The 23,535-nt window shown below is 45.6% G+C and overlaps 1 protein-coding gene across 15 annotated transcripts in view; it reads left to right on the top strand.

Annotated features, from left to right (window-relative positions):
• The window catches only part of SLC39A11 (solute carrier family 39 member 11), a 404,898-nt gene that overhangs the window by 107,256 nt on the left and 274,107 nt on the right, over positions 1 to 23,535 (top strand). For all 15 annotated transcript variants that reach the window (XR_013354911.1, XR_013354910.1, XM_077854073.1 and 12 more), the window contains one exon: positions 12,537 to 12,695. Coding sequence is in view for 13 of the 15 variants with exons in the window: in XM_077854073.1 (XP_077710199.1) it covers positions 12,537 to 12,695 (159 nt within the window). In the remaining 2 variants the exon portion in view is untranslated. The remainder of the gene's footprint in view (positions 1 to 12,536; positions 12,696 to 23,535) is intronic.

Here is a 23,535-nt window from a genome sequence, read left to right as displayed (position 1 = left end):
TACTTCTTTCAGATACCTTCCATAGCCTGTCTTATTTCCGTACACAGCCTGCTCCTCCAAGGCACGACTCAGATCAGCTTTTGTACCTTTCTTCCTCTCTCCTAGCCCCCTAGGGTCCAGCGTAATGTTGGGCCTGTAATAGTCACTGATGAGGTACTTACTGATTGACTTTTAAAAAATCAATTTCCTATCTGATTTGGGGACAGAAGTTAGAGACATTCCTTGTGTACTTTCAGAGTAATTATTGCCTTGACTTTTATGAATTGCAAGTTTTGTGCCCAACTTTTTTTTTTTTAAGATTTTATTTATTTATTTGAGAATGAGAGAGAGATTAAGACAGAGAAAGAGCGCACGAACAGCGGGAAGGAAGAAGAGGGAGAGGGAGAAGCAGACTGCCTGCTGAGCAGGGAGCCCAATGTAGGGCTGGATCCCAAGACCCCAGGATCATGACCTGAGCCAAAGGCAGATACTTAACTGACTGAGCCATCCAGGCGCCCCAAGTTTGTGCCTACTTCTTAATTCTACAGTGGCCTCAGAGGTTAGAATCCCCATCTGTTTGCCTCAACAAACATTTAAGTAGGACCTTCCCTGCAGCACAGCTTGAGGTGGGTGCTGTTATTTTGAACTCTGTACTCCCAGTGCACTTTTTTTTTAAGAGTTTTTTTTTTTTTTTAAGATTTATTTATTTATGATAGAGAGAGAGAGAGAGAGGCAGAGACCCAGGAGGAGGGAGAAGCAGGCTCCAGGCCGGGAGCCCGACGCGGTACTCGATCCCGGGACCCCAGGATCGCACCCTGGGCTGAAGGCAGGCGCCAAACCGCTGAGCCACCCAGGGATCCCCCAGTGCACTTTCTATAGAGGTGTGCACGCTGAATAATTGATACTGATAATCAGTGCATTGTAAATGATCTAAGTAGAATGATTTCCTCTCCCCTTTTCATTAAGAGGGAAATTTTGTTCTATGACTTGAGTTTTCTTCCAGTCTTTAAACTGTCTTTACTATCATAAAAGAAATGCTCAGCTGCACTCATCATACTAGTATGTTCTGATCCTTAGGGAACTCTTTGCAAATTCATTTATATTTCCAGAGCAGAAAAAATTCTCAAAATGAGCACTGAAGCAGAAATGAAAAGATTTGCCTGCTGTGGGTGAGGCGTTTAGCTGATTGTTTTTGATTATTCTATGCTGGTACCTCTGACACCAGAGGGAAATTAATAGCATTATAAAGTATGGATCCCTGTGGCATTTTGCGTGATATTTTGCAGAAAGAAGCATGATGAGTTTTGGTAGGTTTTGGGAACTGCAGAAAGGAAATGGGGGATTTTAGTCTCTGGCAACATGAGAAAGAGCTTGCAATTCTTTCCTGATTTTAAATGTCTCCTGTCCAGTCCCTTCAGCCTCTCGGTGTCAAGGCCGTGATTTAGGGGAGACTTTGGCAAAAACACGCCATCCAGGGAGCTGTCTCATTATCCTGCAGAAACATTTCTGGAAAGTCTTGCATGTAGGATCCTTTTCTCCCAATTGGCTTTTCATGGTGCAATCATGATTAATTATAATTAAAACATTCAAAAATTGTATTATATGCTTATTTATAATAAATAAATGTAAATATTATAATATTTACTTATATATTTAAATTTTTAAAAAAGGTATTATCCATTTATTTTAAGATTCTCCCCAAAGATATGTGCACACATAGTTTAAAAAGTCAAACTGTTCTTCTGGGTTAATAACAAAGCCTGTGGGCTGCTGACCTTCCCCGCCCCTGATTCCTATTCCTTAGGGACGAGCATCAATAACCTTTGTCTATGTGCCTCCACATTTCTCAACTGCATGCCTCCTCTGCCATTGCTTGGGTTTTTCAGGCTTAAACATAACCAGTGACGTGGAGATGTGGAAGACGAGGACCTGGTTCTCTTCTCTCCACCTGCATCCTACACATTGAATAACGTTTTATTTTTTAGGCTAACTCAACAGTTACAGCCTAATAATGGAGTATTATTGAATGCAGTTGTGTCACCTGCTGCAAAGTGGATGTCCCTCAAAAGCATCATGCTCAATGAAATAATCCAGGCCCTAAGGGGCAAATAGTGTATGATTCCACTTACACGAAGCACCTAGAATGGGCAAAGTTGTAGATACAGAGAGTAGAATGGAGGTTCTTGGGGGGCATGGGGGAGAGGCCAAGAGGATGGGGAGTTACTGCTCAATGGTGACAGAGTTTCTGTTTGGGTTGGTGGGAAAGTTTTAGAAACAGCGGTGATGGTTGCACAACACTGTAAATGTAATTCATGCCTCTGAATTGGATAGACTTTAACATGGCAACTTTTACGTTATGTGTATTTTCTCATGATAATTAAGTATATTCCTTAATAAGTAAGAAATAAACTTACATGAAGACTGTAAATAATATTCAGGAATTTCCTTTCTTGTGCAATTGTGTTTTCCAGCATTAGTAAAGGTCTCGTTTTTTGCCCTTTACTGGCCACCAGTCTCCGGCCTAGAGGTTTATAAGTCTTTCCTCCAGACATTCACATCGACCAAGGGCCTTTACAATTTTGATCTTCCCAGGAGCCTCCCAGCCCCTCTTCTCCTCTGGGCTCTTGACCACCAGCCTGCTGAACTTTAGTTTCCTGACAGCAGAAGGGTGCCAGGAGGTAGAGTCTTCAGCCTGCTTTCCCAGAAGCAGAGCCTGGCCTGGGGTCCCTGTACAGGGCATCTGGGGAGATAGTGCCCAGGGGGGTCAGGGGGTGGCTGGGACTGGGGCAGCAGCTGGGCTGGAACATAGGAGCACGCTGGGCCCTCCTATTCAGCAAACAGGCTTTTACTTTCTTCCCTTGTCAGTGTGGTGCCCAATGGGGTGGGACAGTTGCTTGGCCACATGAGGTAGGAGAAGAATCTGGGGCCTGATGGCTCCTTATCCACGTTATCCATCAGTCCTCTCTACCACCCCATCTGTACGCCCCTTTCCAAGGGCTCCCCTTCCTGCCCCCACCCCTACCCCCACTGCCACCTGCTCTCCTGGCTGATCTGGGTTCTGTGAGGTGAACTATTTCACTCTGAGTCAGGGGTCAACCTTCTCAGGGGACCTATCAGTCCTTACCTGCCCCTGCTCTCCTTCTCCTTTTGTTTTTGTGGTTGAGATCCTTCCCATCCCTATACTTTAAGTCCAGCAGGAATTCGGCAGCCAGCAGCTTGTGGTCGAACGGCTGCATTTACCTATAAATTCCACAGCTTACAGTTCACAATATTCCAAAATGGGCTAGGACTCCCACATCACTACAGTCAACATTGCTATTGCAAACATGGTTAACACTGACATTTAGGTTTAGGGAGAAATTGTTCTCTGGTTGGATGTACTGAGTAGGTGACATTGTGACTGTTGTTGTTCGTGAAGAATTTTGGCTGTCTGAGAGATGGAATGGAGCTTTGGGATTATGAGTTTAGCTTGGGTTTTAGATCCCAGCTCTGTCGCTTCCTGCTGGGTGTCCATGGGTGACTTACTCAACCTCTCTGGGTCACAGGGAGGAGGCAGTGGCTTTCCTGGAGGTGAAGCTTGTGAGGCACTCAGTCCCCTCCACCCCCTACCCCCATGAGTAGTGCCGCCCCATCCAGTTACCCTGCTGACCCCCGAAGCAATCTGTGAGCACTCTTGACTTCAAGTCTTTGCTCGCAAAGTTCCATGTTCCTCAGCTGCAGTGATCTCCCTCAATCTTCTCCCAAGCCTATTCATTTTTAATAAACCCTGTTTGGAAATTTTTTAGGTTTTGAGAAAAGTTTCAAAAGCAGCACAGGGGATTTCTGCATACTCTTACCCAGTTTCCCCTACACATGTTACATAACCACAGCACATTTGTCAAAGCCAAGAAATTAACATTGGTACATTACTGTTCCCTAAACCCCAGATGCTAGTTGGATTTCACCGTTTTTTCCCCACTAATGTCCTTCTTCTGTTCCCAGGATCCAGTCCAGGACACATGTTGCATTTAGAGTGTTCTTGTTTTAAAGTGTAGTCTGCAGTAGAGGGAGGTGTGCCTTTCATTCAGAGCCCCACACTGAAAGCATAATATACGTAGATCTTGTTTTGAAACTGCCAGCTTGGGGGAAGAGAGAAGAATTGAGAAAGATGAGGGATCCAGTCTGGGTCAGAGTTTGGGGAAGAAAGAGAAAAGAAAGCTCGAGACCCCTGCCTTGGATGAGATGAGCAAAAAGGGTTTTTAGCAAGTGTGATGTGTATTTGGGATATAGCTCACTCTCTTTTGTTAGAACCTTCAGCCACATGAGGTAGGAGAAGAATCTGGGGCCTGATGGCTCCTTATCCACGTGATCCATCGGTCCTCTCTACCACCCCATCTCTATGCCCATTTCCAAGGGCACTCCTGCCTGCCCTCACCCCCACCCCCACTGCCACCCCACTGTCCCTGGGCTGACCTGGGATCTGTGGGGTGAACCATATTTTTACATATTTTTAAAAAATTTGGAATTGGATTCATGTGTTTGGGGAGTGGGGCTAGTGAATTGAGATTGGTTCCAAAATAATCTGCTTATTTTTGCTTTGCATGTTCATTCAGTCAAATGTTTATTGAGGAACTATTGAGTGCCCTATTCTGTGTGCACTTGGATGCATTGGTGAACAAGACAGAATGAGGTGCTCTCCTCCTGGAGCTTTATAATCTAGGTGTGTGTGTGTGTGTGTGTGTGTGAGTGTGTGTGCAGCTCAGGCACAGACTTGATAAAAAAAATGTATGACAATTTCAAGAATGATCATGCTTTCAATAAAAAGGTAAAGAAAAGCAATACAGAGTGGCAGGATTCCGAGGCCTGCATTTTAGGGCTTCATAGAGCCCTGAAAGCCCATGGGTTTCAACACCCCAGATTCAGAATCCTTGGCCAAGATAATCTCTCAATGTCCCTTTTATCTAAAAACAAAACAAAACTGTAATTCATGGGACAGATATGAGAGATGTAAAAGAGATAAGATCTCTAAATTCAATATAATGCGGAGATCTAGTTTATATTATCGATAAAGAGTTTGCAAAATAAAAAAAAAAATAGGGATCCCTGGGTGGCGCAGCGGTTTGGCGCCTGCCTTTGGCCCAGGGCGTGATCCCGGAGACCCGGGATCGAATCCCACATCGGGCTCCTGGTGCATGGAGCCTGCTTCTCCCTCTGCCTGTGTCTCTGCCTCCCTCTCTCTCTCTCTGTAACTATCATAAATAAATAAAAATTAAAAAAAAAAATAAAAGGAAACTGCCAGCGTTAGCCATGCTGCCAAGGGGGAATTATCTTTTGAATTACAGAACTGCTTGTTTCTCTATCTCTAAGGCAGTCACGGGCTATGGGTTTTGGTTTCTAAGGCTTATTTAGGTTTGTAAGGTCTGATGAATCTCTCAGAGAAAAATGTTTAACAAGAGCATTTCTCCTTGTTGATGAATTGCCAAATATTTCCTAGCGCTGGGTTTTCTAGGAGCAGCTTAGATCCCAATGGTGGGGAATGTCCATTGGATCGATTACATTTGATTATTGCTAAAGCTGACTCATCCCGGGGTTTGCCTGCTGATAAAGGAGGCATTAACTTCGACTTTGTCTTCACTCTGTAGCTCTTAGAATTTCTTAAAAGATTCAGGATTGGTGGAGCAGGGGGATGGAACTTGATGTGAGGATGGTGCAGGCAGCTTTGGACTGCATTAGCTTGCTCTGGGGATTTGGGAAAGCCACCGGATCCTTTCGGGTCTCAGTTTTTCCACCTGCTAAATGAAGCATTTGGACTGGGCAGTCTCCTGAAACCCCGTTCAGCTCTACCAGTAGATTCTCTTCCACAGATTATCCCTGAGGCTCTGAAAATTCTGGACCACCTTCCTTCCACACCTAAGAAAAGCTCTGTTATGTTAAACAATGACTCATCCCATATTTGTCAAAGGAGAGAAAGCATTTGAGTATGAGTCTTGGCTAGTACTTAATTTGGAAAGTAAAATCACTTTAAACTTTAGGTAGTAGACTAAAAAAAAAAAATGAATGTTGAATCACTTCCTGATTATGCCTTCTTTTGGTTGCTCCGCCCCCATTGCTCCCCTTCATTAGCAGAGATAACAGAGAATTCATTTAGGCAACCAATAATGAAGAGCTGCTCTGTTCAGGACTACTCAACCTGGGGTGCCAGGATACAGAGATGCTCAGAGCATGGCCTTCATCCCAGTCCCTGGGGGATATGGACACAAATAATGAATCCAGTGTGTTGGAAAGGGGCCGCCCTGGAGGAGGGGTAGGGAGCAAGATGGGGTGGAGGGTGGGAGCATGCTGTGTGCAGGCAGGCTCAGGGAAGAATCTAACACCAACCTGACACTTACGTCACTTAACTTCCTGCCAGGAACCAGTTTGGGGTGGTATATGCATTGCCCCATACACGATTTTTAAGACAATCTTGTTATATAGTAGCATTGTCCCTAGGTTTAATTTGCTCAAAACTGAGCTGCAGACAGCTTAGGTTATTTCCCTGGGGCTACCTAACTAGTGAGTGACAGAGCTAAGATGCACATTTGGACCTGATTCTAAATCCTGCATTTTCCCATCCATTCTATATGTGTGTATATATGTGGTAAAGGGCTTTGGATGCTTCGAAGACAGGGCATGAGAGGTAGGTCTTGGTATTTTGACATTTTTACAGGTAGAAAGAAGTGCTTGGGTTGAGGGATGGGGGCTGGAGGGTTCAGCACGCAGTTGGGGGCAGTAGTGCAAGATCGGGTTCTAATGATTAGGGCAAGCTTAACTTTCATGTTTTTAAATTGAGGTAAAATTTACGTAACATTCACCATTTTATAGCGAACTGTTTAGTGCATTCACAGTGTTGTGCAGCAATCACCTCTGTCCGGTTCCAGATATTTTCATCATCCCCAAGGAAGACCTTGCACCTGTTAGGCAGTTTCTCCCCCATTCCCTGCTCCCACCCATCCCTGTCAATCATTAATCTGTTTTGTGTCTAGGATTTACTTATTCTGGATATTTTGTGTAAGTGGAATCATATTCTTTTATTTATGTTTAATTCTTTTTATCTTTTATTGTTTTAATTTTATATTATTTAAATTCAATTAATTAGCATATAGTACGTTATTAGTTTCAGAGGTAGAATTCAGTGATTCATCATTTGCATGTAACACCCAAAGCTCCTTAATGCCCAGACCCAGTTGCCCCATCCCCCAACTCTCTTCCCCTCCCACAACCCTCAGTTTATTTCCTATAGTTGAGTCTCTTATGGTTTGTCTCCCTCTCTGATTTCATCTTGTTTTATTTTTCCTTCCCTTCCCCTATGCTCCTATGTTTTGTTTCTTAAATTCCACCTATAAGTGAAATCTTATGATAATTGTCTTTCTCTAATTGACTTATTTTGCTTAGCATTATACCCTCTGGTTCCATCTACGTCATTGCAAATAGTAAGATCTCACTTTTTTGATGCCTGAGTAATGTTCCATTACCTCTATATATACCACATCTTCTTTAATTGGAATCATATTCTATATGACCTTTTGTCTCTGGCTTCTTCTACTTGGTGTAATTAATGTTTTTGAGGCTCACCTATATTATAGTATATAGCCAGTGCTCCATTCCTTTCGATGGCTGAAAAATACTCCATCAAGTGGAATATTTTGTGTCTCCATTCACCTGTTAATGGACATTTGGTCTGTGCCCATCTTTTGTCAAATAAGATCAAAATGCATTTTTTTTTAAATTTTATTTATTTATGATAGTCACACAGAGAGAGAGAGAGAGAGGCAGAGACACAGGCAGAGGGAGAAGCAGGCTCCATGCACCGGGAGCCTGACGTGGGATTCGATCCTGGGTCTCCAGGATCGCGCCCTGGGCCAAAGGCAGGCGCCAAACCGCTGCGCCACCCAGGGATCCCTCAAAATGCATTTTTTAAAAAATTAACTCAGGTCATACATTCCTTCACTTGCCCCGCTGTAGGGATGGATGTTGAAGTTAGTATGGGGCTGAGACACCCTGGGCAGCATGTCAAGAAGAGAACTGGGGGTTGGAAGAGGATCAACCTTGGTCATGGAAAGTGAAGAGTAGAAAGAGTTTCTCAAACATCAGCTTGCCTGGCAATCTGGGCCCTGCAGTAGACCTAATTAACCAGCCGGATGGAAGTGAGGCATTCAGTCCTCCTTAAAAAAAAAAAAAAAAAAAAAAAAAAAAAATATATATATATATATATATATATATATATTTCCTCTGTAGCTCTTTTTGCAGGAGTTGTCATTGTTATTGAAATGCTTACTCCCTTGAGCTTCTCCAATTATTTAGCAAAAAATTGGGCCGCTTTGGTCTTAGCAACATCTGGCTTGGAGGATGGCCTTCACACAAGGTTTCCTATAGCGCATTTGATTGGGCTTTATGTTTTTTATTTTTTTATTTATTTATGATAGTCACAGAGAGAGAGAGAGAGAGAGAGGCAGAGACATAGGCAGAGGGAGAAGCAGGCTCCATGCACCGGGAGCCCGAGGGATTCGATCCTGGGTCTCCAGGATCGCGCCCTGGGCCAAAGGCAGGCGCCAAACCACTGCGCCACCCAGGGATCCCTGGGCTTTATGTTTTATTTTTGGCAGTAAAGAGGCAAAAGAGGGTTTGGGGATGAGGCCCCTGCCATGTGCCTTAAATCCTAATTGTGCATTCTTCTTATACACAAAGATGGGAAGAGGAAGATGCCCATTATCTCCTCCTCATGCTTATATCTTATGTCTTCAGGGCTGGTGCTGCTAGACTAGTTTTTGCCTTTAGAAGCAGCGTTGTAGCAGTAGGAGGGCTTTTGGTTCTCTCATCTGGGGTCATAAAGGGACTGGCTGGCAAGGACTTCCCTGTGGAGCCCATCACCTGAAGTCTTGGGCCGACTTCGTACCACCTTCTTCTTGGTAGCCTAACCCCTCCAGGCCCTGCTTCTTCGGGGTAAATGAGGGTTAATCACATACACTCCTTTCTGCTGCTGTATCAGCTAGTTAATATCACCACATCCAGATTAAAAAATACCTACCATTTAAAGGAGCTTTGCCAGTATTGAGAGTTTCAGGCCAACCACCTATGTGTGTGGGGGAATTATTAACTAAGGCTTACCATACAATCCAGCAATTGTACTCCTTGGTATTTACCTGAATGAACGGAAAAGTTATATCTACACAAAAACCTGCACTCAGATGCTTATAGCAGCTTTATTCATTATTCATAATTGCCCAAACTTGGAGGCAATCAAGACGTCCTTCCGTAGGTGAATGGATAAACAAACCGAGGTTTATCCAGACAATGGAATATTATTCAGGGCTGAAAAGAAATGAGCTTTCAAGCCATGGAAAGATACAGAGGAATCTTAAAATCTTATCACTAAGTGAAAGAAGCCAGTCTGAAAAGGCTACAGACCATGTGATTCCAACTGTATGACATTCTGGAAAAGGCAAAAGACTATGGAGACAGTAAAGGGATCAGTAGTTGTGAAGGGTCGGGAGGAGGGAAGCAGAGCACACAGGACTTTTAGGGCCGTGAAACTACCTTCTAGGATACTGTAATGGTGGATGCCTGTCTTTAAGTATTTATACAAACCCATAGGATGTGGGTTTGATCTCTAATGTAAACTATGAACTTTAGATGGTAATGGTCTATCAGTGTATTGTCACAAATATGCCACTGCGGTGTGGGATGCCCATCCTGGGAGTTTGTGCATGTGTGGGGTAGGGGACTTCTCTATTTTTTCTGCTCTATTTTGCTGTGAACCTATAACTGCTCTCAAAAAAAAAAAAATACATGTAGTGCATGCCTTCAAATGCTATATTAGTTTCTTGTTGCCACTGCAAGAAAACACCACACATGTAGCAGCTCAAAATGACACGCATATGCTACCCGAAAGTACTGGAGTTCAGAAATCCAAAATAGTTTTATCTGGATTATAGTCGAGATGTTGGCCGGGCTGCATTCCTTCTGGAGGCTCTAGGGGACAATCTGTTTCCTTGCTCTTTCTGCTTTCTGGAGGTCACCTGCATTTCTTGGTTCATGACCTTTTCTTCATCTTTAAGCTAGCCTGGCAGCATCTTTCATCTTCCAGTTCCTTACCTACTGTGACCTCTGCTCTTGTCATCACATCTTCTCTCTGACTCTGACTCTTCTTGTCTTCTCATACGAACCCTGGGGTCACATTGGTTCCGCCCAGATCATCCAGGATAACCTTCCCATCTCAAGATCCTTAACTTAATCACAGCTGCAGAGTCACTTTTGGGACACATTTTCATATAAGGGGACATATTTTCAGGCTCTGGGGATTAGGGCGTAGCCGTCTTTGGGGGGAGGTCATTATTTTGTCTACCACATAATGCCTTTTAAATAGCTTTTTTTTTTGTTCCCCATTGTTGCTTTGGACAGGCGACCCAATTCTATTTCACGATTGTTCTTTGGTCATTTTTCCAATGTATGTGGGAGACGGGGAGTCTGGTGAGGAAAAGAAATGAAGAACATGAAAGACTCCTAACTCTGGGAAACGAACTAGGGGTGGTGGAAGGGGAGGTAGGTGGGGAGTGGGGGTGACTGGGTGACAGGCACTGAGGTAGGCACTTGACGGGATGAGCACTGGGTGTTGTTATTCTATACGTTGGCAAATTGAACACCAATAAAAAATAAATTTATATATAAAAAAGAAAGAAATGAAGGAAATTCAGTTGGGTCCTGGATTTCCCTGGAAAGATAAAGAACGGTGATTCTTGAGGCGGGGTCCACCTGAATCATCCAGCATGCTTTTCTATTTCAAGCATCACAGCATCCTGGGACCCCTCCCTTGAGAGGTGCATCTCTTCTCTACATTGTGTCACTTGTTCATGGGAATATTTTGCATTTCTCATCTGTAAGGGCAAGGAAGAAGTTGGCCTCCAGGGATGCAGAAGGATGGAAAGGGACTTGGGCAGAAGAGGTTCAACTTTGTGTGGAAGAGGTGAATGGAGAACCATGGCTGATAAATTGCACCCCCACCCCATGGCATCAACAAGGATGGGAGGCAGGGAGGGATTAGAGGATGCAATCAATGAGTGGCCTTCCTGGATGGTGTGGCCTTAGAGTTGCTGATGGTGGGGCTGTATGGAAGGTCCTGGAATGTGCAGAGAGGTAGCTGGACAGGTATGTGCAGGTCCGCCTCGCTGCGGAGTTTACCATGAACGGCAGCTACCCAAGGCTGTTGAACTCTAAAGCCAGTGAAACAGCAGTCTGGGAAAGAGATAGGTTAGGCTGGGGCATAGGGAAGGAGCCCACAAGCTTCCTTGGGTGGTCTCATGGAGCTGAAATGATGAGACATTTTCTTTCTCTCTGGGAGTTTCAGAGGCAGATACAATTTTTCTGTGGGTGGTACTAAGACTTTTTCTGGGAGAATTGGGCCCAGAGCAAGTGACTGTGTGTAGATGATGGTTGGCAGAAGGGAAATTACTTTCTGCATGGGTTTGTTCTTTATTGTTGCTTTTGTAATACCTGGTTCTGTCACTCCAAGTGTTATTTTGGAGATGGGTGATGCAGGTTTTTTTTTTTTTAAGGCAAGGCATAATGAAATCATTTTTAGAAACCCATTCAACATTTTCATGTCAGTGATGACTGTCATATGGTTACGATGGGTAGTGGGTGTACTCTTACCAAGGAGATGTCACAGCAGCTATAAGAGTAAATGGCCATGGATGAGCATTTAATGCAGTAAACACTGGAGAAGTTTTATCCAATTGACCACATTGAGATTTGTGTTCAGTGCTTCATGTTTCTCTTCCCTTTCATGGTTCTGCGCTTATTGAGGGGATTATGGTCCTGCTTGCTCAGGTCCCTGGATCTGCTGCTTATTGGTGATGTGCCCTCCTGCAAACTATCTTATTACGTCTAGATTCAATTTCTTTATCTACCAATAGCAACAGAAAACAGCGTCTGACTCCTGGGGCTGTGGCAATGATAAAAGAAGGCATCAAAGATCTCTTTCCCCGAAAATAGCAAGTGATCAATAAATACTAGCTCCCTTCTTTCCTTTTGGAGATCACAAAGTTGCAAGACTAAGCTACTAACATTGATCAGCAGTTGTCTTCAAATATTTCAAAGGCTGCCACATATCCTAGAGGAAAGATACCTTCTTTGGTGCCCCAGAATGCAGACCTAGAGCTAACAGGTAAAAATTGAAGGGCCCTGGATATATGTGAGACACATATGCTGTGACAACCAAAAACATCTCCACACATTGCCAAATGTCCCCTGCAGGGTACAGTTGCCCACAGTGGAGAACCACTGAGTTGCAGGCTGGATGACAGGAAACTGGACTTCATCCTCCCAAGGTCACCTCCATCCCATGCCATATTGAGGTCCTATGGCATTAGTTCCAGGCATTCTGGTGGTAGATTTTTGGTTTGAAAGAGTACCTACCATTGAAGATGAAAGGCCTATATATGTATAGGGTTTGCTTTGGGCTGTAGAGAGCACTGACGTCTGTACTTGGGAGGCCTTGTGTGGTTGTGGTTGGTTTAATGGCTCATTCATTGTGTTTTTTGCAGGTCATGCTGGCAGCCTCCTATTGGTCTCTCCTGGCTCCAGCTGTGGAGATGGCCACGTCCTCTGGGGGCTTTGGTGCCTTTGCCTTCTTCCCTGTGGCCATTGGCTTCACCCTTGGAGCTGCTTTTGTCTACCTGGCTGATCTCTTGATGCCTCACCTGGTGAGTACCATTCTTCAAACTTGACATACCTATGTCATGTCTCTGTTGAGTAGCCAGTGATATCGAAATAGATATTTCAAGCCATTTAGGACTTTCATCTAGAATTTTGCCTTGAATTGTGACTTTTTTTTTTCCTAAAAGAAAATAAGCTCTCGGTAATATGACTAATCATCCCCTTAGTTACATTTTGGTAAGTTCAGATTTTAAATGTCAGGTTTCATTATAAATATAGAGTGCAGCTGACGTTGTACCGTGTGGCACTATGTCTATGAGCAGACCTAGCAACCGGGAGAAGTGAGTGATTACGATCATGGTCTTGACCCTTAAGGAGCATACACTGTCATTAGGGAGATGATGGCACACCCAACTATGGCATAAGACCATTGACAAAGCGTCACATTGACAAGGGCTTATGAACAGGAGGATGAGGTGGGGACACTGGGTAGCAAAGCTCTGAGTTTGAGTTCATTTCTGTTCCTGGCTGGTTGTATGCTCCTTAACTCCAGTTTTTCTTCCTATAGCCTGAGGATAACTCCCTTTAAGGGCTGCAAAGTGAAAATTTAAAAATCTAAAAGGCACCAGAATTGGGGGGTGAGCCAGGGTTTTTAGGCTTTTCTGCTGAAATGAGGCTGGTGGGTTAGGTTTGGGGAGTGAGCACATACTCGCTCACGTGGAAGCATGGTACAAACCACAGCCTGAAATCTGGCCATGAGCACTGAACAGAAAGAGCCAAGGCCAAGCAATGAGATCCTAACTGAATGCCGTTGGTTAAAATCAGGTAGGCTGCATATGCTTCTGTCAGTAGAGAAGGGCTGATGTCCATGAGAATCTAGTATGGGGACACACAGCCTTACCAGATGCTCTGTTCCAACCAGCCCTAGAGGTAGGCAGAAGTCCTCTGTGAGATCTGAGCTGGCACTTGAATTCTTTGCTCACCCAAGAAAGGGAGGAGGTGTGATAAGGACCCTATAGGGGAGAATGGGGTTGAAGGTCATTCCTTCTGTTGGACTGTGATGAGCTAGGATCAGGTCAGGCTCACTGGAGTCAGCAGGACATCTAGCCCAGGAGGTAGTCTGACATTCTCTTCCCTGCCTTCTTTCCTGCTGTAAATTCCTGACCAGAGAAAGAGAAGGAAGGGTTCTTGGGAACTTGTTCTTGGGGCCGATGAGAAACTGATTCCTCATGTCACAAAAGGACCAGACTCTGGACCAGACAGATGGATGTGATGGTTGGATGGAGAGTCAGGGCACTGTCTTGGGGGAAAGACCATGTGTCATTTTTTTCACCACAACCTTGAATGTCAGTGTCAGTTTCTGGCCCCCGGACCCTTGGCTTCCTTGCCGTTGATTATATCTGCATGATAAGAACTTTAAGAGGTCCTCCGTGTGGGCTGCCATATTGTGCTCTTAGATCCACCCTGGTAATGTGTGAACTTGCTGTTGGGATGTATTATGCTTGCCATGGCAGGAAGATCTTGCAGCCAATGGCCTTAACTCTCAGAATAGCAGACCAGGGCTGGCTCAGTGGCTCTGCACGGCCCCCACTGGGTCTCTTTCTGTCCTTCCTACCTGGGCCCAATTGGGTTTCTAAGACTGTCTTGTGAAGGGTTCTTTTTTTTTTTTTTTAAGATTTTATTTATTTATTTATGAGAGACACACAGAGAGAGAGAGAGAGAGAGGCAGAGACACAGGCAGAGGGAGAAGCAGGCTCCATGCAGGGAGCCTGACGTGGGACTCGATCCCGGGTCTCCAGGATCACACCCTGGGCTGAAGACGGTGCTAAACCACTTGCGCCACCAGGGCTGCCCAATGTGAAGGGTTCTTTGGACTCACGATGAGTCACTGCTCACTGGGGCAGGGACGGGGGCAGGTATATTGGATCAGCTGTCTGAATGTGAGGACTTTCTCTGGGCAGTGTAAATAGTCATTGGCCAATTTGTACTGTGCAGCATCATTGTTTTAACCTTTTGCTTGGCGTTTGTTCTAATGTATGCTTTGAATATGGAGAAGATCCCAGGGGGAAAGTCATGGACAAACTGTACAGAAAATTCGGAATGGCTTGGGAGTGGCGGCTGAGCATCCAGGGAGAGAATTCAAAGGGGCTTGAGAAAGGACATAATAACCACTAATGCCCAGACACTTGCTAATTGGCAGAAAGATCAGCCTGACAGTAAACATCTGTTCTAGGACGTTTTAAAAGAAATTAATTCTTGCTGTTGAGGTGAGAAGGAGAATTTGTGCTGCAAGGTCTATAAACAGATAAGAATTATTTATAATTGCTACAGTCACTGAATACAGATGTTGCTGTTGTGAGTGGTGCTTGCAGACTCAGGCCACCATTGCTCTGAGACGCATGAGGCTCCCCTAGGTTTCACTCTTTAACCTGCTTCCAAACCCAGAAGGGGCAGCAGCTTGGATCCATGGAAGATGCTTCATAGAGCGTGAGTTAATAGGTTTTGATCTTGAGTCCATGTGGTCATCTGGCACTGATGGAGCACGCACAGGGAAGGTAGTCTTCTCAGGCAGCTAGAAGCTGGTTTGAGAACCCAGACTCTCGGGTTTGTAGCAAGGAGATGGTTAACAACCACCTCTGGTCTCCCAACTCTATTTCTGTTGGTTCAGCTTTTCAGATTTATCTGTCTCCCTTTGGGAGCCAAAGCAAAACACTGCTCATGAAAAGGGTTTTACTCATAACGGCCTGTCAGGTTGAACCCATTGTGGCTTTGTTAACTTCAGATACATCAAATCTCTCTCTGAACTGGGTATTTGTTTTCATTTTTTTAAATCTGGGAATAAAGTAGGGAAGGCTTAGCTAGTAACCGTTAATGGGAAATGAGCTTACAGGGATTTATGGAGATTTTGCCAAATGGTGTCTTAATGGGAGAGGGAAAGAGGTGGAGGGGGTGTCGACACAGACCTTGGGAAGAGTGCTGGCAAGAGGGGGTTGATGGGGAATGCGACTGGGGCCAGCCTGAGCCCAGGGTTCCCCATCAGAGACCCTAGGGAGAGACAGAGTGGATATTAAACAGCTTTTTGGAAACACTGACATTTTTATGACCTTTGCAGTGTTGCTTCTATATGAAGTTAAGGATGGCAGGAGGTAGGTGGTCTTCATGTTGAGTTTAAAGCAGTGATTTTCTTCTGGTGGGTAGAAGGGTAGTGTTGGGAAGGACGCTAGGATGCGTGTCCCCAAGGCATCTTTTTAAACATATTAGTGTCACAACAATACAACACAAAAAAAATTGCATCATAAAAACTTAAAAAAAATAAAGTCCCTTCCTGCTATAGAGTGTGTCCCCTTCAAATTTATATCGTGAAATCCTAACCCCCAGTGTGATGGTATTAGGAGGTAGGGCCTTCTGGACATGATCAGATCTCGAGCGTGGTGCCCGTATGATATTAGGGCCCTTATATAGAGGTCCCCAAGAGCTCCCTGTTCTTTCTGCCATGTGAGGACACATGGTGACACACAAGTGCTGTCTATGAACAAGAAGCCAGACACCAATTTTGCCAGCACTTCAATGTTGGACTTTTAGCTTCCAGAACTGTGAGGTAAACACATTTCTGTTGTATATAAGCCACTTGGTCTATAATAATTTTTTTAATAGATTTTATTTTTTTGAGTACTCTCTACACCCAACATGGGGCTCGAACCTACAACCCCGAGATCAAGAGTCACTCACTTCACCGACTGAGCCAGCCAGGCGCCTCTTACAGTAATTTTTTATAGCAACCCCAGATGGACTAAGACACTTGGAGCTTTCTATCCTGTCCCCAGACCAACCACTGTTACCCATTCAAGGGATAACCTTCCAGATTTTTTCTCTTGCCTTTAAGAAAATGAACTATGCTGTGTCTTTAAATCCTGAAATGTAAACACTTTCCCATTTGCTTGTGTTGCTTGAGAGCGAGAGCGTGCTTTAAATCCTCTATGGAGCAATCCGGGCCACCTCATTTTGAGCTCCTTTCTCCTGTGTGCACACAGGCCATTCGTTTTTCACACCATTGGAACCCATGTGTGCGATCTCTTGTGTGGTGTCTTTACATTTGAAGTGACTTTTTTGCTACAGTCGTTCTAGTACCTGCGCAGTGTCCCACCGCCCTACTGTACGTGGTCCGCCTCATGGTCTCCCTATCATCCAGGAGCTGGATTCCTCTATGCTTTTACATATATATCTGTGTACATCTGGAAATGTAATTTTGTTTTGTGTTTTCTGAAAAACACATGGTAACATACTGTCTGTGTTGTTGCTACTTGCTTTTTTCAGCTTGCTTTCCATCTTGGCAGTCTCACTGGGAGACGTGTGTGCTCCCAACCCCCTCCCTCCCCTCTCTTGGGGATGTGACATCTTGAGGAGGCTGCCCAAGGACTGGGGAAGGGGGAGGGAAGGTAGCAGGTCTCTGATTCCCTCTGAGATGTCTCATCGGGGGGAGCATGGCTAGTGGTCCTGCCCAGGCTGGCGGGTGGGCAGGGCAGATCCTCAGGCAGTGGGGGGGAACTGCCTTCGTCTCTGCTCCCTCCTCAATCAGTCCGTGTCCCCAGTCCTGTTGAGTTTCTTCTCTTTGTTGTCTCCATAATGGCAAAGAAGATGCCTCTGCTGAAAACCTGAGCGAGCAGTGTGTGCACGTACTTCCAATATGCAGCCAACTTTGACTGACGTCAATACCCACCCGTTGGCTGGAGTTGCGATGAGGGGCCACATATGATGAGTGTGTGCAAGTGACAGAGGTTGCAGGAAGCGCTTATTTTCCCTCCAGAAGGGGCCTTTGGATGTTTTTCTCTCCTTTGTAGATTCTCTCCATCCTCAGCAATTTTTGTTTTAAAGATTTTATTTATTTATTCATGAGAGACACAGAGGGAAAGGGAGAAGCAGGCTCCCTGTGGGGAACCGTATGTGGGACTCGATCCCAGGACCCTGGGATCACGACCTGAGCCAAAGGCAGTTGGATGTTCAACCACTGAGCCACCCAGGCAGGCGTCCCTCCATCCTCAGCATTCTGATTCTACTTCACTGAAGAATACCTTGCAGAGAAAAGATGGGGTCTCAGGGGGTGGGGGGGGATGGCAAGAATATCTTACAGGACACCACAAGGAGATACTGCAGTGGCAACCACCTGAGAGTCCGTAGCAGAAGCCTGACATTGTCTGATAAGCCCAACTGGCTGCCAGAGAGAAGATTGGCCCTCTGCCTCAGTTTTAGTGCTTCTTCTTCTTCTTCTTCTTCTTCTTCTTCTTCTTCTTCTTCTTCTTCTTCTTCTTCTTCTTTCTTCTTTTAAGATTTGATTTATTTGAGAGAAGTGTGCAGGTCTATGCATGGGCGGGGGAAGGGGAGGGGGTGGGGCAAAGGAGGGGGGTAGGGCAAAAGGAGAGGGAGAAGCAGGCTTCCTGCTGAGCTGGGGGCTCCATGGAGGGCTCTATCCCAGGACCCTGAGATCATGACCTGAGCTGAAGGCAGATATTTAACCGACTGAGCCACCCAGGTGCCCCTTAGTGCTTCCTTCTTTCTCATACTTTGTTGAGCATTGGCAGTTCTGCTTGATACTGGAAGATAGACTGGGTTTGGGCAGTTGTTGACATCGTGGCTAGGCTGGAGAGAGCGAGAGAGAGCCTCCAGTGCAGGGGCTGGGCTGGGCAAGAGGCTCCACTGGCTGTTAGAATCAGGTCAAAGAGGGATGAGGTTTTGCAAATGGGCATGCTGCTTCACCGTCTACACAATCTGTATCCATTTCCCAGGGCCTCCAGAACAGAGTACTGTGGACCAGGGAGCTTCAACAGCAGAAATGTGTTTCCTCCAGTTCTGGAGGCTGGAATTCTGTGATCAGTGATCAGGGTGCCAGCGGGGCAGGTTTCTTCTGTGTCCTTGCTCGTTGGCTTGCAGATGCTCCCTTCTTGCTGGGCCCTCGCGTGGTCTTTTTTTCTGAGCATGTGCATCCCTGGCATCTCCCTGTGTGTCCAAATGTCCTCTGGTCCGGGCACTGGTCTGATGGGAGCAGGGCCCACCCTCACGGTCTCATTTTCACCTAATCATCCCTTTCAAAGGCCCTCCTTCCAAGTATAGTCACATTTGGAGGTGCAGGGGTCATGGCTTCAACATAAGAATTGTAGAGGCCATAGTTCAGTCCCTAACCACGTTCTCTTAGTTTCTTTTGGAATTAACGGTACTAAGGTTGAGAGGTGACTGGGTAGGGATGCCTCATCCTGTGGACATGACTGGAGGCCATTGGTTAAGGCATGGGGTGTTTTGAACAAGAACAAGCCAGGGTTTTCCTGGCAGCTGAGTGGACAGGCTGATTAAGGATGCTCCCAGAGCAGATACATGACACTCATTGATACTTTCGTTTCCACTGGAGCAAACCCATAAGCTTGCTCAACAAAAGCAGTGGCTCTGGAGCCCTGGCTCAAGAGTGTTTGAAAAGGTTGGAGGGATTCACTGCCTATGGAACAGACAGGCTATGTCACTGCACTGGGGGACTCAGAGGCACAAAGCTACAGGCCCTTCAGAAGCCGATACTTGGAAAGAGTGGCATTTGAGTCCCCAGGGCCCAGCACCCAGTCCCAAGGTGCAAGTGGGAGCCAGACTTGAGGTTTCTTTGCTTGTGATGCATTCTGCAGTTTCCTGTGAGTTTAAGGAAGATGCTTAGGTAGGTGTTGGTTTTGGCTTCACTCCCAGTATGGTATGGTTGCTGCTTTTCCAAGAAAACCATGGGTTTCAGCCATTCTGTGGCTGTCTTGCAGGGCACGTTTAGCCGTGGACATACATCCTGCTCCAGCCATTTGTGTGCCTGTGTGTGTTAGCTGTGCACACAGTCCTGGCTCCTCGGGGCTGTAGGAAAAATATTTGTAGCTTTGCAGCCAGTGGCACAGAGCATCGGAGGCCATCCACTCTGGCTCTTGGCCAGGGTTCAGAAGCCCATCTCTGTCAGTGTTGTGTCTTCCTGGAGGGAAGTGGGTTTGGTGTGAAAACTCATACATCCGTGTGCACACGTGCGCACATACACACACACACACCAAAGCATCCACTTCAGTATAGGCTATAAAGCACTGTAAGACCAACCACTGAATGCTTCTTATTTTTAAAATAGTTTATAATAGTAAATAGTTTTATTTATAATAAAGTACCATTTTAAAAAAGATTTATTTCTTCATTTGAGAGAGGGGGAGAGAGAGAGCATAAAAACGTGAACAGTGGGAGGGGCAGAGGGAGAGGGAAAGAGAATCTCAAGCAGACTCCCTGCTGAGCACAGAGCCTGATGTGGGGCTTGATCTCACGATCCTGAGAGCATGAGATCATGACCTGAGCCAAAATAAAGAGTCAAATGCTTAACCTACTAAGCCACCCCAGGCACCCCATACTGGCAGGGATTCTTAAATGCAGATAGTCACGGTGGGACCCTTCTAGATCTTGGGTTTTGTTCTCCATGCTTACAACACGTTTTCATATTTTAGATCATAAAGTTGTGACTGAGCACTTGTCGGGTCTTGCTATTTGTTGAGTTGGGCAACATGCCCATGGCAAAGATGGTGATGGCAGAGGAGATTTACGAGGCTGGAATCAGGTGTGCACCTCCTGTTAACTTCTTCTTCCCAAAGATGGCAGTGCCTCTGTCTGGCTCACAGGGGAATACCTAGCTAGGCGCCTGGTGCGTCCTTGCCAAGCAGAACAGATCCAGGCCCTGCCCACGGTGTTGGTCTCCTCTGGGATCATGATGGTGCTGCTGGTGGTGGTGGGGAATCCAAGCCAGAGGGTGGCCAGAGTTCTGGTATCCAAGAAGAAAAGAGGAAGGGAGTGTGGGGCCAGAGATGTGGTTTGGCCAGTTCTTAGAAAGGATGGAGTTGGAGTAAAACCACTCCCATGTGGAGCCATGGGGATAAACAACAAGGCATATCCATAGCCGTAGTATATAGTGCCTCCTTCCAGAAATGCTCTATGCTGTTCTAGGTCTGCAGTTCCTTTCACTGTCCTGTATCTTAGGAATGGGTGGAGGGGAAGGGATTTTATCCTTGTGCCTCGGGAGCACACTGTGGCTTCAAAATCATAGCCAAGCCTCCTTTTTTCCAGTGACGTGGGCAAGCAATTGTAGGACTTTCCTCACCTCGACCCAAGCCAGATGGAGGTGTTCTGAGTTTAGTGCAAAAGCTAAAAGTGATCATCACAAACCCAATGGCAGTGGTGAGTACTGTTCTCTCCTGCCTACACTACAGGATGTGGTTTGTGTGTTCCTCCTCCATAAACTGTGTCTTGGTTCCGCTGTAGCCCTTCTGTTCCCTATGCTGTCATCACCCATGGACCCAACCCCCTGTGGCCTGAAGGCAGGAGCATGGACAGGGATGGACCTGCTCTGGTGTCCCCTGGGTCCCCCGCACCAATCAGCACAGAGCCTGGCACAGAGTAGGTCTCTAGGAGGTATTTGATGAATGTGTCAATGAAGATGTTCGGAAGATCTAATGGGACCATCTTTGTGAAAACCCCCTACAGCTTCTAAGTTTAAAGTGCTTTATGTCTGTGAGTTATTTTCTAGAAGCAGATCCATGCCCTTTGCAAGGGCCTCTTTTTTTTGACACAGCAAATGTGAGGCATAGATAATTAACCATGCAGGTGAAAAATAGAAAAACTTAGTCTGAAATTTGAATCCGTTGTATGATTTTTCATGGCTTTACTTTCTTTAATTATGTTTACTTACAAAGCTAAAGATGTACACTGCCATTTAAAATAGGCATTTTCTGAGCAGTGGGATCAGGAAGTGTGTTAGAAGAGAGGTGAGTGCAATGGGGTAGGGGTGGGAGGGAGCCCCGAAGTTGTCTTTGGTGCTTCAGGAAAATATTAACACCTGAACCTCCTCTTGGAGGTCTGATTCCATTGTGCCCACAGGGAGGCCTAGGTATCTGAAACAGAACATCCCCACAGAGGCTCTGACGTGCCACCAAGGTCGGTGACCACTGAATGAAGCCTACTCATAACTTTTTGTTCAGATGTTGTTTTTGGGATAATTCACTGCAATTTACATACCTTTCTCTTTCCCTTCTAAGCCAAGTTTTACTATTGCAGAAGCCTCAGAAAAGAGGGAAAGGAGGACATCCTGCAGGTGATGAAGGGACAGTCTCCAGATGAAAGGGGAGAGGATCTGGTTCTCTGGATGGCAAACGTCAGAGCTCACCAGAATCACCTGGGAGACCTCCTTTACCCAAAGGGCTCTAGCTTCCTTTTAACCGCTGCCTTTCTCCTCCCCTGGTTCTCTGGGCAGCCTTTGTAAGAGTAATCACTTGCTTTGTCTGACACCCTGATCCTGACTCTACTCACCCCTGCCCATTTTGCCAGAAGCTACTCGAATAGCTTCCATATGGCAGAGCAAGTGGCAGTTGGTGGCGTCCCAGGAGACTGTCTCTCCCTGAAGACGCCCAGAAATGGCTTAAGGCGGGACCTATAGGTAATGAGCCTCGGGAAGTGCAAGCTAATGCCACGTTTTCTCGCTGCCAGAGTTCTAGTTGGACATCATGGTTGGGGGTAGAAGTGGGATTATTTGTATTAAATAATGATACTGTATTTTGTGATGGCATATTATATGATGATATCTAAGGGTATTCCATAATGGCATTATGTAAATAACATGTCATTATATACATTATGTCTTAATTCTTTCTTTTTTTAAAGATACATTTATTTATTTTAGAGAGAGAGAGAGTGAGCATGAGCTCAAGAGAGCACCCAAGCAGGGGGAAGGTCAGAGGGAGGGGCAGAGGGAGAGGGAGAGAGAGAACTCAAGCAGACTCCCTGAGGATGTGGAGCCTGACATGAGACTCAATCCCAGGACCCTGAGATCATGACCTGAGCTGAAATCAAGAGTTAGGTGCTCAATGGACTGAGCCACCCAGGCACCACATACCTTAAGTCTTTCTACCAACCCCATGCTCCCCACCCTAGTCTGCATTTCTAGGTTGGCATAAGGCTTCTTTAGAGGCAGCACATTAGAGGGGAGCAAGCATGGGCATTGGACAAAATTGCCCTGGATTCATTCCTAGGGCTGCACATCTAGGGGCAGATACTTAGTATCCTCAGTATCCTTATCTGTAGAATGGATATAATCCTACCTGAGAGGGTGGCCATGAGGATTAACTGCAATAATGCTAATAGAGCACCTAACACACAGTTTGGCTGGCATACAGTAGGTGTTTAATAAATATCAGTTCTCATATCAGGAAATGTGGAAGCTGTTGTGTATTCAGGCTTAATAAAATGGGTGAGTGTTGGGGGAGATGTATCTATGTATTTGTGTATGCGTGTAGTCTTCAAAGGAGGAGGGCTTCATCGTGATGTTCATTTGTCTTACCTCTGGGTTCTAGAAGGTGAGGTGTCCTTTCCTAGACGTTTGCATATCCTATAAGCAGATGGCCCCTTCCTTCTGCTGCCCCAAAGGGAATGGATTGAAAATTGTGCCTGTAAAACTAGACCCTTAGGACCATAGCCCATCTTTCCCACTCCTGTGGTATCTTTCTTTCAGATGGATCATTGTTCAATGGAAGAGTGACCAACTGGCCACTCCACTTGGAGACCAAAATGATTTGACTAGGTGAGGAGGAAACCTTCAGTTACCTGTGCCTTATCTGTAAATAAGTAGATTTACTTTACTCATAGAACAGGTTGCTAGTAGGTTGTCCACCTGGTATTGAGGTTGTTGCTACTGACTGAATTATTATGCCTCCCCCCACCCACCTCCCCATTCATATGTTGAAGCCCTAAACCCCAATGGGACATTTGGAGTGAAGTCTTTGGGAGATGATTAGGTTTAGATGAGGTCCTGAGGGTGGGGCCCTCATTTTGGGATTAGTGGTCTTACAAGAAGAG

The sequence above is a fragment of the Canis aureus genome, chromosome 16, assembly GCF_053574225.1.
Source record: "Canis aureus isolate CA01 chromosome 16, VMU_Caureus_v.1.0, whole genome shotgun sequence".
NCBI classification, from domain to species: Eukaryota; Metazoa; Chordata; class Mammalia; order Carnivora; family Canidae; genus Canis; species Canis aureus.
This window is presented reverse-complemented; position numbering and strand designations above follow the sequence as displayed.